This window comes from Cnephaeus nilssonii (genome assembly GCF_951640355.1).
Source record: "Cnephaeus nilssonii genome assembly, chromosome: 4".
Taxonomy (NCBI): domain Eukaryota; kingdom Metazoa; phylum Chordata; class Mammalia; order Chiroptera; family Vespertilionidae; genus Cnephaeus; species Cnephaeus nilssonii.
In genome coordinates, this window is record NC_137075.1 from 84,726,779 (window position 1) to 84,746,936 (window position 20,158).

General features: G+C 37.0%; 1 protein-coding gene across 8 annotated transcripts in view; it reads left to right on the plus strand.

Annotated features, from left to right (window-relative positions):
* The window catches only part of PCNX1 (pecanex 1), a 159,650-nt gene that overhangs the window by 91,598 nt on the left and 47,894 nt on the right, over nucleotides 1-20,158 (plus strand). For 5 of the 8 annotated variants that reach the window (XM_079768039.1, XM_079768032.1, XM_079768034.1 and 2 more), the window contains 8 exons: nucleotides 678-895; nucleotides 3,789-3,942; nucleotides 6,713-6,745; nucleotides 9,612-9,783; nucleotides 10,667-10,777; nucleotides 14,861-14,952; nucleotides 19,595-19,704; nucleotides 19,932-20,037. In XM_079768039.1, coding sequence (XP_079624165.1) covers nucleotides 678-895; nucleotides 3,789-3,942; nucleotides 6,713-6,745; nucleotides 9,612-9,783; nucleotides 10,667-10,777; nucleotides 14,861-14,952; nucleotides 19,595-19,704; nucleotides 19,932-20,037 — 996 coding nt within the window. The remainder of the gene's footprint in view (nucleotides 1-677; nucleotides 896-3,788; nucleotides 3,943-6,712; nucleotides 6,746-9,611; nucleotides 9,784-10,666; nucleotides 10,778-14,860; nucleotides 14,953-19,594; nucleotides 19,705-19,931; nucleotides 20,038-20,158) is intronic. The other 3 variants (XM_079768033.1, XM_079768035.1, XM_079768037.1) reach the window with 1 other exon arrangement.

Sequence of the window (20,158 nt, forward strand, 5' to 3'; positions counted from 1 at the left end):
TTGCTGTAGTGTATTTTTGGAAGCCCCATAGGAAAGGAAAAATGGGAATGGTTAGTGTTCTTTGCTGATAAATGTGTGAGAGCTTTGAGATAGCAAAGTGCTGGCTCTAGCTGTGCTAGATTCAGTAAACTTTGGATTCTTTCAGAGGAAGGGGAAACTTGTGAACTGGTCTGAATGAGTTAAAGCTGAAAGAAATGTAATGTGGTAATTTCCTGTAAAGCCTCAGATGAGCAGCCTGCCAAAACCAAAGGGAGGGGGCAGGGTGTAGGAGGGATTTGTAAACAATAGCAGTGATAAGACTGTAGTCAATGAGAGTTGAAAGTACTGAATCCAGTGCAGAGGAGCTTAGATTTCACATGGCAGTGAGGTTCATAACTTAATGAGGAAAGGCCATAAATGTAGCAGGGAGGAGGGAAGCCACCAGTAATTCACTGTCAGTGATTTTAATGGATTTACTAGCTAAACAATCAAAACGTTAAGATTTCAAACACTTTTCCTAATAAAACCTTTCCAAAAGGCCTATTGATTAAGTTTCTAATGGTCATAAGATATCCATGAGGAGTGGACTAGTATAGAAAATTAAAGAGGTTTAGATAATTTTTAAGCTAATAGAATAGCTCTTGAATGATGACTTGATTCAAGATATTTTAAGCCTCTTAACGCTGACTTTCTTTTAGCTCTCTCTCCCGCAGATTCGATTGAATAGACTATTAACCATCGATACGGATTTGTTGGAGCAACAAGACATTGATCTAAGCCCAGACCTGGCAGCTACTTACGGTCCAACAGAAGATGCTGCCCAAAAGGTTAAACACTATTACCGTTTTTGGATCCTGCCCCAGCTATGGATTGGCATTAACTTTGACAGACTCACACTTTTATCCCTGTTTGATAGGTGAGAATATAGTGTGATATTAAAGATGTGTGCAGATTTTATTTTTAAATTGAAATGTCTCTAATAACTCATTGAGGTTTTTACTTGGTTAGCATGTTGGAGACTGTTTTCTACTTTGGTCCTTTGAGATAAAATTTAAATTAATAGGGTTCCCAAACATTGATTCTCTTGAATTCATTGGAAACCTTTTTATGGTGATTTTAATATGTGTATATAAAATATTCATGTAATCATCAATAAGAGTCATTCCACTATATATAAAACTCAGAAAAAATGAAGTTTTAATTTTTATCAGGTTACAGATAACATGACCCTAAATATAAAAGGCATAAGAGGAAACTTTTGTTTCCTCTTTCTTAGCACTAATCTTACTAGTAATCAATATTAGTCTGTTATAAACTTGGTGACTAAATGCTTCTAGTCAACATGAAGTAACAAGGACTGGCTTTATCATCCTACCTGAAACAATGTAAAACAGACAAAATGCAGGAAACAATGGTTTTCAAGAAATTGGAGATGAGACAACAAATGGTAGTGATTCCTGAGAGATGGGAAACAAATTATGTGAGCCATAGAGTCTAGCAGACTTCTGAGTTAGAGATGGAGCTGAGAGTCCATAGGACAGACTATCAGAGAAAGGGTTACTGTTCAGAGAGGGCCTCAGATCTGCAGTGGGGTCTCCTTGACTGTTCAGCAGAGTACTGATAAGTGACTGTATGTGAAGAAACTACCTGAGGCCAGGGAAGGAACCATGTGAAAGAAAAAGCGGAACAGGGCCAGGAATAATGCCTGTTCCTACCAGCCAGATGGAAGAAACTCACAAGTCATATTTCATGGTGCATTGCGTAGCATACTCAAGAAAGCCTTGCCCTAGAAGTGGGGAATAATCAGTCCTCAAATGAACACTACTCCATACCCACATACTAAGGCATAAAGTTGAGACCTGAAAGAATCAAACTGTTTTCAAGTAACATAACAAAGCTCAAGAAGATTTATAGAAATCCAGTTCTCACACCCACTAAGTTAAGATTCACTGTGTCTGGCATCCAAAGATTATCAACTGTGCAAGGAAGGGGTAAAATATGATTTATAATGAGGGAAGTAATATATCAGTTGAAATCAACCTTAATTGTCACAGGTATTAGAATCAGCAGTCAAAGACATTAAAACTGTTAAAAATATAAAAAAAGACCCACATCAAACTTAAAGAGATGAAACTAAAATGTCTGAGGTAAAAAGTACAATGGATGCCATTACTATTGGATTTCCATGTGCAAAAAAGAAAAAAAAAAAAAGAATTGTATTCTTACCTTTCACCATATTACAAGAATTAATTCAAAGTGGATTATAGGGCCCGGCCGGCTAGTGTGGCTCATTGGTTGAATGTCAACCTATGAACCAGAAGGTCACAGTTCAATTCCCAGACAGGGCACATACTAGTACCCAGGTTGTGGGCTCGATACCCAGTAGGGGGCGTGCAGGAGGTAGCCTAATCATTGATGTTTCTATCTTTCTCTCCCTCTCCCTTCTTCTCTGAAATCAATAACAAATATATTTAGAGGCCCAAATGTAAAATCCAAAACAAAAAAATTTCTGGAAAAAAACAAAATATAGGAGAAAATATTTGTGACCTTGGATTAGGCAAAATTTCTGATATGTAACACCAAAAATAAGATTAGTAAAAGAACAAATTGATCAATTGGACTTATCAAAATTTAAAACTAAGAAAGCCAAAGGGGAGCACAAGTACAGTGTCTAGCAATATGGACAGTATGTGGGGTAGCAGGATTGATGAGGAGCACTGGATTCATCAAATCTGGATTCCACAGCTGCCATATGAGATCAATGAAAGTACCACTGTTTATTTTGAAAATTCCATAGAACTTGTTTTAATTTTTTAGAACTAACATGAAATAATAGAGGGATGTTTGTGAATATTAATTTTAGGACATTTGAGGACTAAATATGGCATTGACAACAAATTAATACAAACATTTTTATGGTTATGAGAATAATTCTTTATGCATTATAGAACAATACATAGAAAGATTTTTAAGACAGAAAGAGACCATTCATAATCCTTCCATTCAGAGAGAACCATTATTAGTTATATCATTTTGATATGTTGTCTTTTTTAACCCATACCTGTACTTTTTTTGAATAACAGGACATATCTTCCTATGGACATGGTTTTTTGTTCTGCTTTCTTTATGTAAGAAATGAACAACTTTTAAAAAATATATATTTTTCTTGATTTCAGAGAGAATGGGAGAGGGGAAGAGAGAGAGAGAGAGAGAGAGAGAGAGAGAGAGAGAGAAACATCAATGATGAGAGAGAATTATGGATCGGCTGCTTCCTGCATGTCCCCTACTGGGGATCGAACCCGCAACCCGGGCATATGCCCTGACCGGAAATCGAACCGTGACCTCTTAGTTCAAAGGTCGATGCTCAACCACTGAGCCATGCCAGCCGGGCACAAATGAACAACTTTTAAATTTAATTTTCTAGAAACTGTTTTGAGATTTTGTTTTTCAAACTTGTTGTATAGCTCTTTTATTTGTCATCCAAGTTGGTAAGTTATTTTGCAACAAATTTGACAGAAAAAGATGTTAAGAGTGAAGTTTTTAAAATAGAAATGAAAACTGTATTATGCATTAAAATAAATACTTCACAGTCCATTATAGCATGCTTTATTTATACATAAGAATTTGTTTTCATTTTCCACATAAACTAATTTCTTTTTCAGTGTGACCCAAAAATCTTACTCAAACCCAGTACCAAAGAAAATCTCAGCAAACAAACTATGAACTTAATATTGATGACTTCCCTTACTTCACTCTGATTAATTTCTTATATTGATGATATACTTACTCGTAAGTTTTCCTATCTACAGAAATCGTGAGATTCTGGAAAATGTGTTAGCTGTCATCCTTGCTATTCTTGTGGCATTTTTGGGATCTATTCTTCTCATACAAGGCTTCTTCAGAGATATCTGGGTCTTCCAGTTCTGCCTGGTGATAGCCAGCTGTCAATACTCACTACTTAAGGTACCAGCATCTCTTCTTTTCTGACTGTGTTAAAAGGCAGAAAGTTTCATATCATTCACTGAATTATATAGTAAGGATATTAATTTTTAAATTTATTTTTGTTGGATGTTTATATTAGATTGGTTAGGGAGTAAAAGGGACCTATGAACTTTAAAAATTAATGAAATGTAAATGAAGCTTCCTTAAAGCCATTTTTGGTATTAAAAGAAAGTATTTGGGCATTGGTTACAAATAAGAATTTGCATTTAAAAATTTTATTTCTTTTAAATTTATCAACATAAACTCTGTATTTTGTCTTTTATCCTATATGTGAAGTTTATGAAAATTCATCATAGATAGCAATAATGTCAAAACTATTATATATGTTCCTTTGGGACATAGAAAAGAGAAGAGTGGCATCCTTTTGCTGTTGTTTTAATAGTGGCTCTATAATATCAAAATTGATCAATTTTAAACTTTCCAAAAGTGGGAGAATCAAATACCAAATTTTTTACCTTCTATGCAAAATCTGTGAACTATTAACATGGATTGTTTCCTTTCCTTTCTTTCATAACCAGTGAATATTCTTGCTTGTATTGGTTATTTGCCTGATATATGCTAACATGAAGAACACTCTCCCCTCTTGAAAACTATTTGCTTAGTTCTGTTTAGACCATCAGCTGTCCAGATGTTATTGATAGGCATCTGACTGAATAAGCCACCTATGTCAACTACTTCATTTCTTCAGGACCCATCCATACTTTTTCCTTATTGCAGTACTAAAATTACAGTCTTTGTGGTTGCAAATAATCGCACATTGCCAAATTTATGTCCTTTTCTTAGGCTTCATTCTCTATAAGTATTCACTTAACATCTATGAATACTGTCTTCTATTTTTACATTCTCTTCATTATTGTCTGTGACTTTATTTTATTTATTTTAATATATTTGTATTGATTTTAGAGAGGAAGGGAGAGGGAGAGAGAACTAGAAACATCAGTGACGAGAATAGAGCCCACCGAGGATAGAGCCCACAACTTGGGCATGTGCCCTGATTGGGAATTGAACCATGACCTCCTGGTTCATAGGTGGATGCTTAACCACTGAGCATCTTGACTGGAAGCCCCTCTTTGTTCTTTTGACTACTTCTTAATTTATGAGAATTCTCTAGGATTTTATTTGGCTCTCTTCCCAGTTTGCAATTCCTTGCAGTGAAATCATACTGTTTTATTACTTTATTTGTTGTGCCTATATATGAATTATGCCCATTTTTATATCTCAAAGTCTTTACCTTTCTCACAAGCTTTAGTCTATATATTTAACAGGCATTTGGCACATTTAAAAATAGCACATCATCATCTTTTGATAAATATTTTCCTTTCCCAGTTGCTTTGCTTTTGACAGTAGTATACCAACTCAAAATCTTAGAGCCTCTACTCCTTCCAGGTTACTTTGATTAAATGTAGTGATCTTATGGTAACTGGCCTTTGTTCTTGCTTTCCATTTCAACAATCTTAATTCATTCCTTTATTGTCTTAAACCATTTAAATTAATTCCCTGGTTCCAATGTTTCCTGTCCCATTCATCCTGACTGCTGCTTTTAGGTTAATATGGTTAGACATGGAAAAGGTAAAATATGACAGATTTTTGAAATTAGTTAACTAGAAGAATAGTAATATCATAAACAGATATAAGAGAAAGGCCTGAACAGAAGCTTTAAAGGATAGATGTTGGAATTGAAAGAATGCCTCAGCCCTGGCTGGTTTGGCTCAGTGGATAGAGCGTCGTTCTGTGGACTGGGAGGCCCCCAGGTTCGATTTCGGTCAAGAGCACATGCCCGGGTTGCAGGCTCGAGCCCCAGTGTGGGGCATGCAGGAGGCAGCCGATCAATATTCTCTGTCATCTTCGATGTTTCTGTCTCTCTCTCCCTCTCCCTTCCTCTCTGAAACAAGTAAAAAAAAATATATATTTTTTTTTTTTAAAAAAAGAAAGAATTCCTCATCTCATATCCTGCCAAGAGCCACATGCCTAACTCAGTAGGCATGGTCCAATCTGGAAATGTAGGATGGTGAAAGACCATCTTAGTGAAATTGTTGGTTTTGCTATTGGAAAGAAAAGTCATGATTTGGGAAGTAATAATACCTATTGGACATTTTTATGGGACGTTGATAAAATCTCTTGCAAAGATATTGCCTAACTTATTTGATGATTTTGTATGAAAATGCAGATAATGTATTTAATACAAATACCATTGAATTGTTTAGTAAATGTGGAATTTATGGGCAGAACTGGAATTCTTTTTATAAGAGAACCCATGTTCTGTGAATTTCCTGAAAGAAGTAATGCTACATAAGAGAACATTCTTAACCACTATGCTGTATACCTGAAAGTAGTAAAAAATGATCTTGAAAGTAAACTGTAATGGAAAAATATTAAGATTAAAAAAAAAAAGAAAGCATTCTGCCATAACATAGTTATTTGTAGTAATGAGGCAAGCAGTAGGATGGACCTATCAACCATGTGCCATTTCCAAAACGTTTAACTAGATGCAAATGGCTAATTAACTATAAATAAGTTTAAGAGTCTGGGAAGATTTGAGATGTGTTTTAATACCATAGGGACACCACTGCCCGGAGATGATGTTTTATCTTCGGTTGGTGTTTCAGCACAATTAATGTAGGTCACTTCTTACCTGTGGAATATTTACTGAAGTTATTTCAGGCATTTGAAAGTTGCTTGTAAAATTATCAGGACTTCAATAGGATAATCTCTCTTTCTATTTCATTTTTAGAGTGTTCAGCCAGACTCTTCTTCCCCCAGACATGTAAGTCACTCTCATATGCCTGTAACTCATAGTTCTTTAACATGCATCAAACATTTTTTGGGGTAATATGTCAGATTGAATGAAGATTTATGTTACTATATCCTAATCTAAGTTTTGACACATTCCTAGAAGTGAAGGTGATTTATTAGCATGAAATAAAATGCCATTGTAATTGTGGACTCTAAATCTTGATTGAAAAATAGCATAATAATTCATTTTTTACAGCCTGTCAACTAGGTAAACATGGTTCATATAAACTCATGATTATTTGATAACCTGCATTTAATAACTTTTGAACAATAAATCATGAGTAAATATTGAAAAATAGAATATTGAAGTAGGAAAATCTTTACATTATTTTGCTTCAGTAATCATTAGGAGCAAGAATAAAGAAGAAATACATTGATCTGGTGTTTAAACCCATAAACACAAAGGAGATTAAAAATATTGTTATTCACTTTGTGACTTAAGACAAAAGTATTAGCTCCCTAGCACTATTTTAAAGCATGATTCAGCTTTAGATCTCACCCTGAAATATTTAATAGAAAGACTGAACGGCATTCTCTTTAAAGTAGTTCAAAATTAGACTCCGAGAACAGTTGATGATGATGCCTTTTTTCTTGAATATAGTTGCTTTTACCCATACACCGAGACACTGAGACTAGATGAGCAAAACAAAACACAGAGGCACCTGACATTCTTTCAACTACTTATTGTTTCGTAAGAATGCTTTTGAAGTGTAATGATATATGGAAGTATTGAAGTTTTTATTTTTACATGATTTCAGACTTAGGGGAAAATTTGCAAAGATTGTACAAAGAATTCCTGATGCTATTCACCCAGGTCCCTGTGAAAACATTTCACCGTATTTGGTTATTTCCTTTCTTGTTTTCCTCTCTCTCTCTCTCTCTACACACACACACACACACACACACACACACACACACACACACACACAATTTCTAAACTGTTTGAGAGTGAATCGTAGACACGATGCCCATATACCTCTAAATACCCCAGTCTGTAATTCCTAGAAACAAAGGCATTTCTTTACATTAATTAAATATACTTATCAAAATTGGGACATTAATATTGATACAATACTATTTTCTAAGCCACAGTTCTTACTCAGGTGCTTCCTATTTTTTAATTGGCAATAAAAAAATTCCTGATTATGCATTTGTTTTTTTTAGCCTGCTCTAATCTGGAGCAATTCCTTTGTCTTTCATGATATTGGCATTTGTGATGGGTACAGGCCCGTTATTTTGTAGACCATCCCTCAGTTTGAGTTTGTCTGATGTTTCTTTTTGATTGGATATAGGCTGTGCTTTTGGTAGGAACACTCAACAGTCATGTTCTCAGTGTATCACTTGAGGAAGCACATGATGTCGATTTATCCTTTTCTTGGTGGTGTTAATTTTCATCTTTTGGCTAAGGATAGTTAGTGTCTGCAGGGTTTTTTAACCTCTGCAGTACTAACATTTTGGCCTGGATGATCTTTGTTGTAGATAAGGGTGCTGACCTGTGCATTATAGGATACTTAGCTTTATCTCTGATCTCTACCCACTAGATGTCAATAGTACCCTCACCCTAATTGTGACAACCAACATTGCCAATATTTCCTGAGGGTCCAAATCCCCTCCCACTTCCTTGAGAACCACTACTCTAATGTTACTATTTTTCTGTTGTAGTTAATAAATATCCTTAGGGAGATACTTTGAGATTATATATGTCCAGTTGCCCCTGAGACTTATTTTTAATATCTGTTGATGTTTCTTGCTTGAACCATCACCGTAAGTAAGGAATAACTTTCCCTTCTGTCTTCATTTTCTGTATTGGTGCATATTCATAGATTCTTACTCCGTCGACTCTATGATGTCACTGTCATGATTTATTTTGATGTTCAAATTATTTCTGATTTGGTTATTTGGGAGTCCATCAGCTGCCTTCTGTATACTTTTGACATATCCTTATCAATCTTTAAGTACTTCCTTCCTTTTTTTTGCATAACAATATGTTCCACGCTCACCTTATACTTTCTCTATCCTAGTCTGAAACCAGCCTTTTCGCCATGGAGCACTGGTTCTTTTTACTGAGTAATGGTATTTATAAACTGAGATCTGGATGGTAGTAATGTATATTACTAGAATGTCGTTGCTTCTAGGCCCTCTCATTGGCTAAAACTGGGAAATAATATGTATGTATATACATATGTACATATGTACATACATACACACACACACACACACACACACACACACACACACACACACACAGTTGGCCCTTGAATAACACCAGTTTGACCTGCATGGGTCCACTTATACATAGATTGTTTTCAATAAATACTGTAAATGTATTTTTTATTTCCAATGATTTTTTAAATAACATTTTCTTTTCTCTAACTTATTTTATTATAAAAATTCAGTATATAATACATATAACATACATAATATATGTCAAGCAACTATTTATGTTATTGGTAAGGCTTCCAGTCAATAGTAAGTAGGCTATTAGTAGTAAGTTTTTGAGGAGTAAAAAGTTGTATGCAGATTTTCAACTGTTGGGGGCAGTGTCGGTGTCCCTAACAATTCAAGGGTCAACTTTGTACACACAAACACACACACACCTATTCTTATATCTGTTTATATACATACAAAAAGTGGTGAGCTTATACTGATACCTGTAATTGAATCCAGTGTCACAGGGTTTATTTAGTTCTTCCTCCTTTCCATATTTGTAATTCCCTTTTGCGACAGTTTCCATATGGAAACTTCTACCCTTAGAATAGAAGCCATCAAAAATCTCAATAGCTAGTTGTGACTCTTAAAATTATCTAAACTAACTTGTTTTCTAATACCATTTTCAGGGTCATAATCGTATCATTGCCTACAGTAGACCAGTTTATTTCTGTTTATGTTGTGGTCTTATTTGGCTCTTGGATTATGGAAGCAGAAACCTTACTACAACCAAGTTCAAATTATATGGAATAACTTTTACCAATCCACTGGTGCTTCTATCAGCCAGGGATTTAGTTATAGGTGAGTTTTTAAAGTGTCTCAGATCTTAACATTAATTTATTTGTACACAAACAGTTTACTGATAAATAGATTAATTGCATAGATGAAAGTAGTTGTTTGTTTTTTTATTTTTAATATATATTTTTATTTATTTCAGAGAGGGAGAGAGAGAATCATTGATCAGCTGCTTCCTGCACGCCCCCTCCCACTGGGAATTGAGCCCACACATGTGCCCTGACCTGGAATTGAACTGTGACCTCCTGGTTCATAGGTTGTCACTCAACCATTGAGCCACTCAAGCAGGGCTAAAAGTAGTTTTAATAGGCTCGTTTTGTTGTATATTGTAATCCTCTCAGTGAGGAACAGAACTATAGGAGTATTATGGATGAAGAAAAGTTAATGATGAACAAATATAGTAATTCTTCTGTTCTTGGAGGAGATGATGAAAGGCTTCCTTTGGCTTCTGTACTTTAGGTTCCTATTGTGTGAAAATGGTTGAAACAATTTTAAAAGCTGTTATAATTGAAAAGATTATTTTGAATACCCAAGCAGTTATGTAGAGAGAAATAATGAGGGAAGGTAGGGGAGGGTGGGGATAAGGGAGAGAGATCAACCAAAGGACTTGTGTGCATGCATATGAGCCTAACCAGTGATCATGGACAACAGGGGGTAGGGGCATGCGTGGGGAGGGGTTTAGGATGGGAATGGAGGGGGATGAGGACAAATATGTGATACCTTAATCAATAAAGTAATTTAAAAAAAGAGAGAAATAATGTAAAGTGATATCTTTTAAAAATTGCTTGTAGTTTATGTTAATTTTGGATTTCTTCCTTTTCTGATCTTAAATGAACAAAACAATAAATGAGGTATACTATTTTTAACATGCTTTTCTTTCCTTCTATAGTGTTTACACTCTGTTTCCCAATAGTATTTTTCGTTGGTCTCCTGCCTCAGGTGAATACATTTGTAATGTACCTTTGTGAACAATTGGATATTCATATCTTTGGTGGTAATGGTGAGTACTTTCTCAAAAAAATTACAGTTTACAGCATTCCTTTTACAGATTAAGTAATAAACCGAAAATAAAATTGCTTTTAAAATTTTCATTTTAGAATTGAAATTAGAAAGAAAAATACACTTACTTAATAATTGAAGACTGAGCAGGAATTAATTTATAAATAGGAAAGAGCAGTCAAGTCTGATACTTTAGTGAAAGATACGGGAATAATGGAATTGATTTGTAAGAAGTGTTTAAGTTATAGTTCGTTTACATGGAACCTGTGTAGACTTATGAAATATTTATAAAAGGTCATCTATCCCAAATTAAGTTCTGATACATGGCATTGTATTTGGATTTTGAATTGGTGTATGCATTTGGTGTGTCTATGTATTCGGTTTTAGTGAATTGTTTTATCTTTAAAATGGGAACACCAATACCAGGATACTTTTAGTAAAAGCATTTTACTAAATAAGCTTTTTAGAAATACCTCTGTTTTTAGAGTAGAATGTGTGAACATGAACTGACATACTTAGAAATGTATTTTCCTATTATATGTGTACTTCATTTTCAGAATAAGACCAGTATTACAATGGAGTAGAGATGGTTTGCATAATTTGAAAATAACCCTGTGGGCAACCACTGTGGTTAAAATATACTCTTATTTGACTTAAACCATTTAAAGTTTTATTCAAAAATATGTTTGCAATAGAGAAATAATACAGAAGGAAAATAAATTACTGTAACTTTATAGTCCATTTCTCTTCATACTTCACATTTCAGTCCTCATTTATCTTCCAATTATATGCATTGAAATGATCACTGCTGACATTATGACTTAAATTTTAAATAGAAACTAAGTCTTTTCTATGTTGCTATGAATGTAGAGCATTTTTAATGTTTTAAAAAATTTTTGAAAGAGATGTGAATTAAGACTGCGCTGGTCTTCAGCATAGCTTATTGGATAGAAGACAGTTTTAGTACTTAGGGACTGTTATAGATGCTATATTAATCTAAATATGGTGGCGAGGGTTTAATGTAGATCATTTATAACAGTGGGCTTTGTCATAATGTGATTTAAAGACTTGTGCAAGGTGCTATTTTTTAATATCTCCTAATGAAATTTTTTCCTGTAACAATATAAAATTACTATTAAAGAAAATCTGTTATCCGTATGTTAAAAATAAAGGCTAGCTATCTTAGCCATCACCTTTTTCTAAAAACTTATAATCCCATTGGATCTATTTTTTGTTGTTATTGTTAGTAGTCAGATCTGTTCTTTTTTTGTGAGAATTAACAAACACATGGGAATACAGTTTACTTCTCTGGGTAGCACAGGTTCTATTTACATAGACTAGTATCTTTCAGTGAATACTTAATATATCTCCAGTTCCTTTTCCAGCCTCGGCAAGCTTCATTTCCCCATACTTTCGTAAATACAATAAGATACATTCTTTTTTTAAAAAAAAAATAAATCTTTATTGTTCAGATTATTACAGATGTTCCTCTCCCCCCCACCCCCCCATAGCTCCCCTCTACCTGATTCCCCCCACCCCCACCCCATGCCTTAACCCCCGGCCACTGTCCTCATCCATAGGTGTAAGATTTTTGTCCAATCTCTTCCTGCACCCCTCACACCTCCTTCCCCCCAAGAATCGTCAGTCCACTCCCTTTCCATGCCCCTGATTCTAATATTATCACCAGTTTATTCTGTTCATCAGATTTTTTATTGACTTGATTTTTAGATTCACTTGTTGATAGATATGTATTTGTTGTCACTTGGTTGTTCATAATTTTTATCTTTACCTTTTTCTTCTTCTTCCTCTTCTTAAAGCATATAATCAGCATTTCATATAATCCTGGTTTGGTGGTGATGAACTCCTTTAGCTTTTTCTTGTCTGTGAAGCTCTTTATCTGACCTTCAATTCTAAATGATAGCTTTGCTGGGTAGAGTAATCTTGGTTGTAGGTTCTTGCTGTTCATCACTTTGAATATTTCTTGCCACTCCCGTCTGGCCTGCATAGTTTCTGTTGAGAAATCAGCTGACAGTCGTATGGGTACTCCCTTGTAGGTAACTAACTGTTTTTCTCTTGCTGCTTTCAAGATTCTCTCTTTGTCTTTTGCTCTTGGCATTTTAATTATAATGTGTCTTGGTGTGGTCCTCTTTGGATTCCTTTTGTTTGGGGTTCTGTGCGCTTCCTGGACTTGTAAGTCTATTTCACCAGGTGGGGAAAGTTTTCTGTCTTTGTTTCTACAAATAAGTTTTCAGTTTCTTGCTCTCTCCCTTCTTCTGGCACTCCCATAATTCAGATGTTGGTACACTTGAAGTTGTCCCAGAGGCTCCTTACACTATCTTCATATTTTTTAATTCTTTTTTCTTTTTGTTTTTCTGGTTGGGTGTTTTTGCTTCCTCATGTTTCAAATCTTTGGTTTGATTCTTGGGGTCCTCTAGTCTACTGTTGGATTTCTGTATATTATTCTTTATTTCAGACAGTGTATGCTTAATTTCTGACTGGTCCTTTTCCATTTTTTTCCATTCTCATTAAGATCCTTGAAGGTCTCACTAAGTTCCTCGGAGGTTTCACCAAGTTTCTCGGTGGTTTCTAGAAGATTCTTGAGTAACCTTATAACTGTGGTTTTGAACTCTATATCCAGTAGTTTGCTTTCCTCCATTTCTTTCATTCATATCATGTTTCTTTGTCTCCACATTTTGGCTGCTTCCCTGTGTTGATGGAGTGGCTTTGTGTGGTAGGTGACCTATAGGGCCCAGTGGCTCAGCCTCCCCAATCACCTGAGGTGGACACTCTTGGTGCACCCCTTTGTGGGCTGGGTGCACAGTCTTGTTGTAGTTAAGCCTTGATTGCTGTTTATACACTGGGAGGAATTGACCTCCAGGCCAATTGGCTGTGAGGTTCAGCTGTGTCTATAATGGAAGAACTGCGGTGCTGGAGACACTCTTATGGAGCAGGACTTGCTTCAGTGGGGCTTTTGTGCTCACTGAGTCTGCCTCTTGAGTATGTCACTTATGGATGTGAGGAGTTGAAATCTGGTGTTGTCTCACACTGACCACTAGGTACACTGGCTCCTGGATCTCCAAGGAGGTGCAATTCAGCTACTGTCTGAAGCTACCCAGCAAGAGCTACAGCACGATCTGCAGATTTCTCCTCTTTGTTTGGGGTTTGGAAGTTTTGGAGCTCTCTGACCCAGCTGCAATTTGTTAGGTTAAGCTGCGAAAAGGCAGGCCATTCATATGCAGATGATGCTGCGCACAGTTTGGGTGGGTTTGTAAATTGGGTGGGGCGGGGTCTCAGGGAATCACCAGGGTATAGCAAACAGCGATGGCTGCCAGTCAGCCGTCTCTGCGTCTCCGCGTCCCCGCGTCCCGCACCCCAGTGCAGTAAACAATGATTTCTGCGAGCACCTCTGCGAGAAAGCCACCCTGACTTTCTGACCCGGTGCCAGACAAACCAGTTTCTCCCCATAGGACTCTGGGTCCCCAGAGTCTCTCCGGAAACTGGAGTTCAGAGCAGTCGGGAGCTTGTATCTCCCTTCCAATTGGAAAAAACAGCACACCCAGTCGCCAGCCCGATTTGCGTGCCTCCATACCTCTGCTTTTCTGTGCCTCTGAACCTCCTACCTGGTCTCAATGCGCTTTTTTCTTTCCTTCTAGTTGTAGAACTTCTACTCAGCCAGCTTTCCCGTGGTTCTGGGTGATAGTCGTTTTGCCTTTTAGTTGTAGTTTTGGTGTGGTGGTGAGAGGCAGCACATACAGGTGTATACCTATGCTGCCATCTTGGTTTTCCTAAGATACATTCTTGAAGCATAATATAGTCACAAATGTCTTTGCTATGTATAAGTGTTCATTATTTCCAAGGTGACTATATTTTATATAAAAAATTGTGGATAGTAAATATTTGTTATTTCAAAATCCTTTGAAAGGATGAAGTAACTGAATTTTTAAAAATCAAATAAATAGATTTAATTATAATCAATATACCATTTTAAATACTTTTCAGTGTCCTTTGCAGATTTGTTTTTCCCCTCATAAATGTTTAGAGAGCATTAATCTCCTTCTTTACCCCTCCCCCCCTTCCTATCTAGCCACTACCAGCCTGCTCGCAGCACTCTACAGCTTCATCTGTAGCATTGTGGCGGTGGCCCTACTGTATGGGTTGTGTTATGGCGCTTTAAAGGTAAGTAATAGGTTGTAGTGTGTTTTGTCTTTAAGGGTTTTTTTCTATAATAAGAATGTTTTCAATGGATTAATGATTTTTTCCCCAGTGCACTTTAGCATGAATTTCCATGATCATTTTGAACATTATTCTCATTTACTTTGAAAGCAATTTCATAATTAACCCTTATTAAAAGAAAATCCTTTTCTATGCAACAATTAGAGGTTATTATTAGAAACAGATTATTCAAACTTAGGCTAGTCTGAGATATACGTCAATATGGTAATAACAGAATATGAAGGTAATTTTAGATTTCTAGTTAAGGATATATGCAACTACCGTTCATATCAAGACTTCGTAAAACTTATGAGAACAAGTTCAAAGACTGCAATTTAAGATACATTCTAGCAAATTATTGCACTGAAATTTAATGTTGTTATTGGTTTAGAAGGATCTGGATGAGCCTTATTAGCTCTATTTTTAAAAGATTTTCACCAAATTGTAAATTAAAAAATTTAAATTTCTAATAAACAACCCTTAAGCCGTGGTATTATTATTCTTTTTTATGATTAGTGCAAGACAATCAGAGAATAATAGGGTTGAAAGAACTGTGAAAAGTGACTCACAGCATTTTTCCTTGCTTCTTTTCTTCAGTAGCCTTTATGGCAGGGGTGGAGAACATCTGGCCCACGGGCTGTATATGGCCCGTGAAATCATTTGGTCTGGCCCTGCCAAGGCATTAGGGGTGAGTTAATTAAATGTTTGACCAAATATAGCAGGTTTATTTTTAAGTTGATAATTTTGTATGGCCCGCAAATTATGTTATAAATATCCATATGGTGGCCCTTGGCAGAGAAAAGGTTCCCCACCCCTGATTTATGGAATGCATAGTGTGTGCCCAGTGCTATGCCAAACACCATTTCCTGTTTATGAGTGGCTTATATGTTGCCGTGATTAACAAGTCGACAAACACTTTCATTAGAGGGTGATGAAGGCTATGAAAACAGTCTTATGGGCATGGTGATTATTGCCTTGTCCAGCCTAAAGGGATTAAAGATACTTTTCCAAGGGTGCTTTTTAACCACAATTTGAAGGACAAATAGGAATTAGTTAATTGAAACAATCTAGAGATACATAGTAGAAAGTTATATGTAGAGAGGTTTGAGGTAGTGATTAGTAGATTTGGAATTCATCAACACAATTAAATCAAGAGTAAGAAAAAGACTACTAATATGGACTGACAAGAGAAAATGGGTGAGGATAGAACCCTGGGAAATGCCAATTTTGAGCATTGGAGTTTTATTGAACTTGTCAGTAAATAGAATATTGGTCATTTGGCTGAAGAAGCTAGATTAATATAAACTTAGGTTTGAATGGATATTAAGCAAATGTATTCTACTCTTTATAGAATACTAGCGTTCCCGTTGCAGGAAAAATCCTGCAATAGGGTTTCCTGCTGCACTCTACCCCGCCCTGCCTGCTCTCCTCCCTTGTCCCCCGCCCCGCCTTCTCCGCCAGCCCCCCTGATTTTCTCCCTTCTCCGCCAGCCCGCCTGCTCTTCTTTCTTCTCTCCTGGCCCCACCTCCACTCCTCCCTTCTCCCCCGGCCCCGCCTGCGCTCCTCCCTTCTCCCCTGCCCCGCCTTCTCCGCCAGCCCGCCTGCTTTTCCCTTCTCCCCCGGCCCCGCCTGCGCTCCTCCCTTCTCCCCCGCCCCGCCTTCTCCGCCAGCCTGCCTGCTCTTCCCTTCTCCCCCGGCCCTGCCCGCGCTCCTCCCTTCTCCCCCGCCCCGCCTTCTCTGCCAGCCTGCCTGCTCTTCCCTTCTCCCCCGGCGCCGCCTCCGCTCCTCCCTTCTCCCCCACCCCGCCTTCTCCGCCAGCCCGCCCGCTCTCCTTCCTTCGCCCCTGGCCCCGCCTCCGCTCCTCCCTTCTCCCCCGCCCCACCTTCTCCGCCAGCCCGCCCGCTCTCCTTCCTTCGCCCCTGGCCCCACCTCCGCTCCTCCCTTCTCCCCCGCCCCGCCTTCTCCGCCAGCCCGCCCGCTCTCCTTCCTTCGCCCCTGGCCCCGCCTCCGCTCCTCCTTCTCCCCCGCCCCGCCTTCTCCGCCAGCCCGCCTGCTTTTCTCCCTTCTCCCCCGGCCCCGCCTCCGCTCCTCTCCCCCCCCCCCCCCCCCGCTTGCTTGCTTCTCCGCAGCTTTGCTCCCTTCTGCAGCTCTTGGCTTCTTTCTGTGCTGTCTTGATATGCAAATTAGCCACCATCTTTGTTGGGGTAATTTGCATACTCGTCCTGATTGGTTGGTGGGCGTGACTTGGCTGGTGGGCGTGGCCTGGGCGTAGCAAAGGTGCGGTCAATTTGCATATTTGTCTATTATTAGGTAGGATAGTTGGGAAACTTGTGCATATGCTTAGGAGTTGTTTTCTGGTTTTTGATTTTTAAAAAGATCTGGAACTTAGTTGCATTTAAAAGGGAAGGGGGAGTAGTCAAGTAGAGAGGGAGATGTTTGATAGAGCTAAACCCAGGAAGGAACTGGAGACAGCTGATCCGAATCCACGCTTCTCCCATGTGCACCTGTAAAGCTTCCTAGTACAGGGGTTTTAGATCTGTTTTGAGTCATGTTTTGTTAAGTCATTATTTGGAAGTTGCAGTTAAAAAGTGTAAGTTTTTTTTTTATGCCTAGTTTACAAAGGCCTGTTTAATTATTTAGCAGAAGAGCAGCAATTGTAAAATTGCCAGCTAAGAACACTGTATCCTCAGATGGGTAGGAGGATAAGTTTTTGCCTTCTTTCTTATACATGGCTTTTGCATTAGACCAGTGGTCAGCAAACTCATCAGTCAACAGAGCCAAATATCAACAGTACAACGATTGAAATTTCTTTTGAGAGCCAAATTTTTTTAGACTTAAACTTCTTCTAACGCCACTTCTTCAAAATAGACTTGCCCAGGCCGTGGTATTTTGTGGAAGAGCCACACTCAAGGGGCCAAAGAGCTGCATGTGGCTCGCGAGCCGCAGTTTGCCGACCACGGCATTAGACCATTTTAGTTTTATACATCACCCATTATAATAAAACCAATCTGCAGATTTAGTTATATACATGAATAAAGATTATGTGCAAGAATTTTATTAGAGCAGTGTTTGTAACAGCAAAAAGTTGGAAATAACTAATATTTGTTATTTGTGAATGGTTAATTATAGTATAGCCATACAATGGAATACTATCCAATCACAAAAAAGAATAAAACAGATTTTTGTATGCTAATATGGAATGATTTCCAAGAGATACTATTTGTTTGTTTTCAAGCTTTATTGAAGTATAATTGATAAATGAAATTGTAAGGTATTTCAAGTGTACAACAGGATGATTTTTATATATGTACATATTGTGAAAAGATTTCCCTCATCCATTTAACCCAGCCATCACTTCACATATTTACCTGTTTTTTTGTGTGAGAACATTTAAGTTCTACTCGCTTAGCCAATTTCTCTTATGTAATATAGTGTTATCAATTATAGTCACTATATTAAATATTAGATCCTCAGACCTTATTCAACTAACTGAAAGTTTGTACCCTTTTACTAACCTCTCCCTATTTCCCCCATCTCCCAGTCCCTGGAAACCACTTTTCTATTCTGTTTCTATAAGTTCAACTTTTAAAAAAATATTCCACATATAAGTGATACTGTGCAGTACTATTTGTCTTTCTCTCTCTGGCTCAATGCCCTCCAGTTTCACCCATGTTGTTGCAAATGACAGTTGATCCAAATCCACGCTTCTCCCAAGAGCACCTCTAAAGTCTCCTAGTACAGAGGTTTTAAATCTGTTTTGAGTCATGCTTTGTTAAGTCAGTCATTATTTGGAAGTTGCAGTTAAAAAGGCAGTTTAAGGTGGAATAATATTCCATTGTGTGTGTGTGTGATACATTTTCTTTCTTTTTTCTGTGTGTTTTTTTTTAAAGGTAGGCAATATGCCAAAAAAGGATGTTTCCTTTGTGCTTTTTTGAAAAAAATGATTATTTTCTACTCTATGCCAGGTACCATGCTAGTGGAATCCAGAGATTACAGTGAGCAGTACAGACATGTCACTTCCACATGTTTGGTTGGCCTTTAAAACTAGCCTTTGTGTTATTTTTTTCTGAGCATATGCAGTTTATTTGTTCAGGCAACACTGAATGCCTGCTCAATACTTTGGGATATATAAAGCATATCATATGAACCAGGACATCAAGAAAGCAGCACATCAAATGTTAATGTTTTCTTTTGCCTAATGTGGTATCATGTGTTACCTTTTCCTACTCTGTTGTTGTTATAATCAAAAGTTTACTACAGCAAGTTATTTATTCTGCAAAATGGAGAACATAGTTTACTGTAAGCTTAATTTTACTTTAAATCTGAAAGAGATTGACGGCAGCATGCGTCAGAAGCAAATGTATCATTCCTGGTGTATAAATAGAGTTTTAGTACCAAAAGAAATCTGAAGATAATCTAGCAGCTAGATTCTAGCTCATCTGAAAGTAATAAATCTACATTTATTGGGAATAAAATGAAATTAATAATATAGTTTAAAAGTTTTTGTTGAGTTTAGTTTCCTTTCTCTAAAATACTGACATACAGGATTATATGATGTATCGTAAATTAGAAGTATATTATTCTATCACATTTTACTCCCCAACAGGATTCTTGGGATGGCCAGCATATTCCAGTACTTTTCTCCGTTTTCTGTGGTTTGTTAGTGGCAGTATCCTATCATCTCAGCCGACAAAGCAGTGATCCATCTGTACTTTTGTAAGTGAAATCGATTGTTATTGAATTGAAGAAATTTAAATAAATGGGCATTTCTGATTAGTTATGGCACATTAAATTTTTTTAGAATATATCATTTACTAATGATTAAGTATACTTGGATCACTTGGTTTTTTATCTTGAACTTTATTTGCCGCTGGAAGGTACTGGTTTTCAGGTTATATATGTATTTTTATATTATTTTCTCTCTCTCTTTTTTAAATATAAAGCTCTTTGATGCAATCTAAGATTTTCCCAAAAACAGAAGAGAAAAATCCAGAAGACCCTCTGTCTGAAGTAAAAGATCCACTGCCTGAAAAACTTAGAAACTCCATTGTAAGTTTAAACTTTTTAAAAGCACTTAAAATACTTGAATTTTAGATAGGTTATCATATTTAATGAACACTTTTTGAAGCCCTTTAATAATTGGGGTAAAATGTATAGCTATATGTATTAG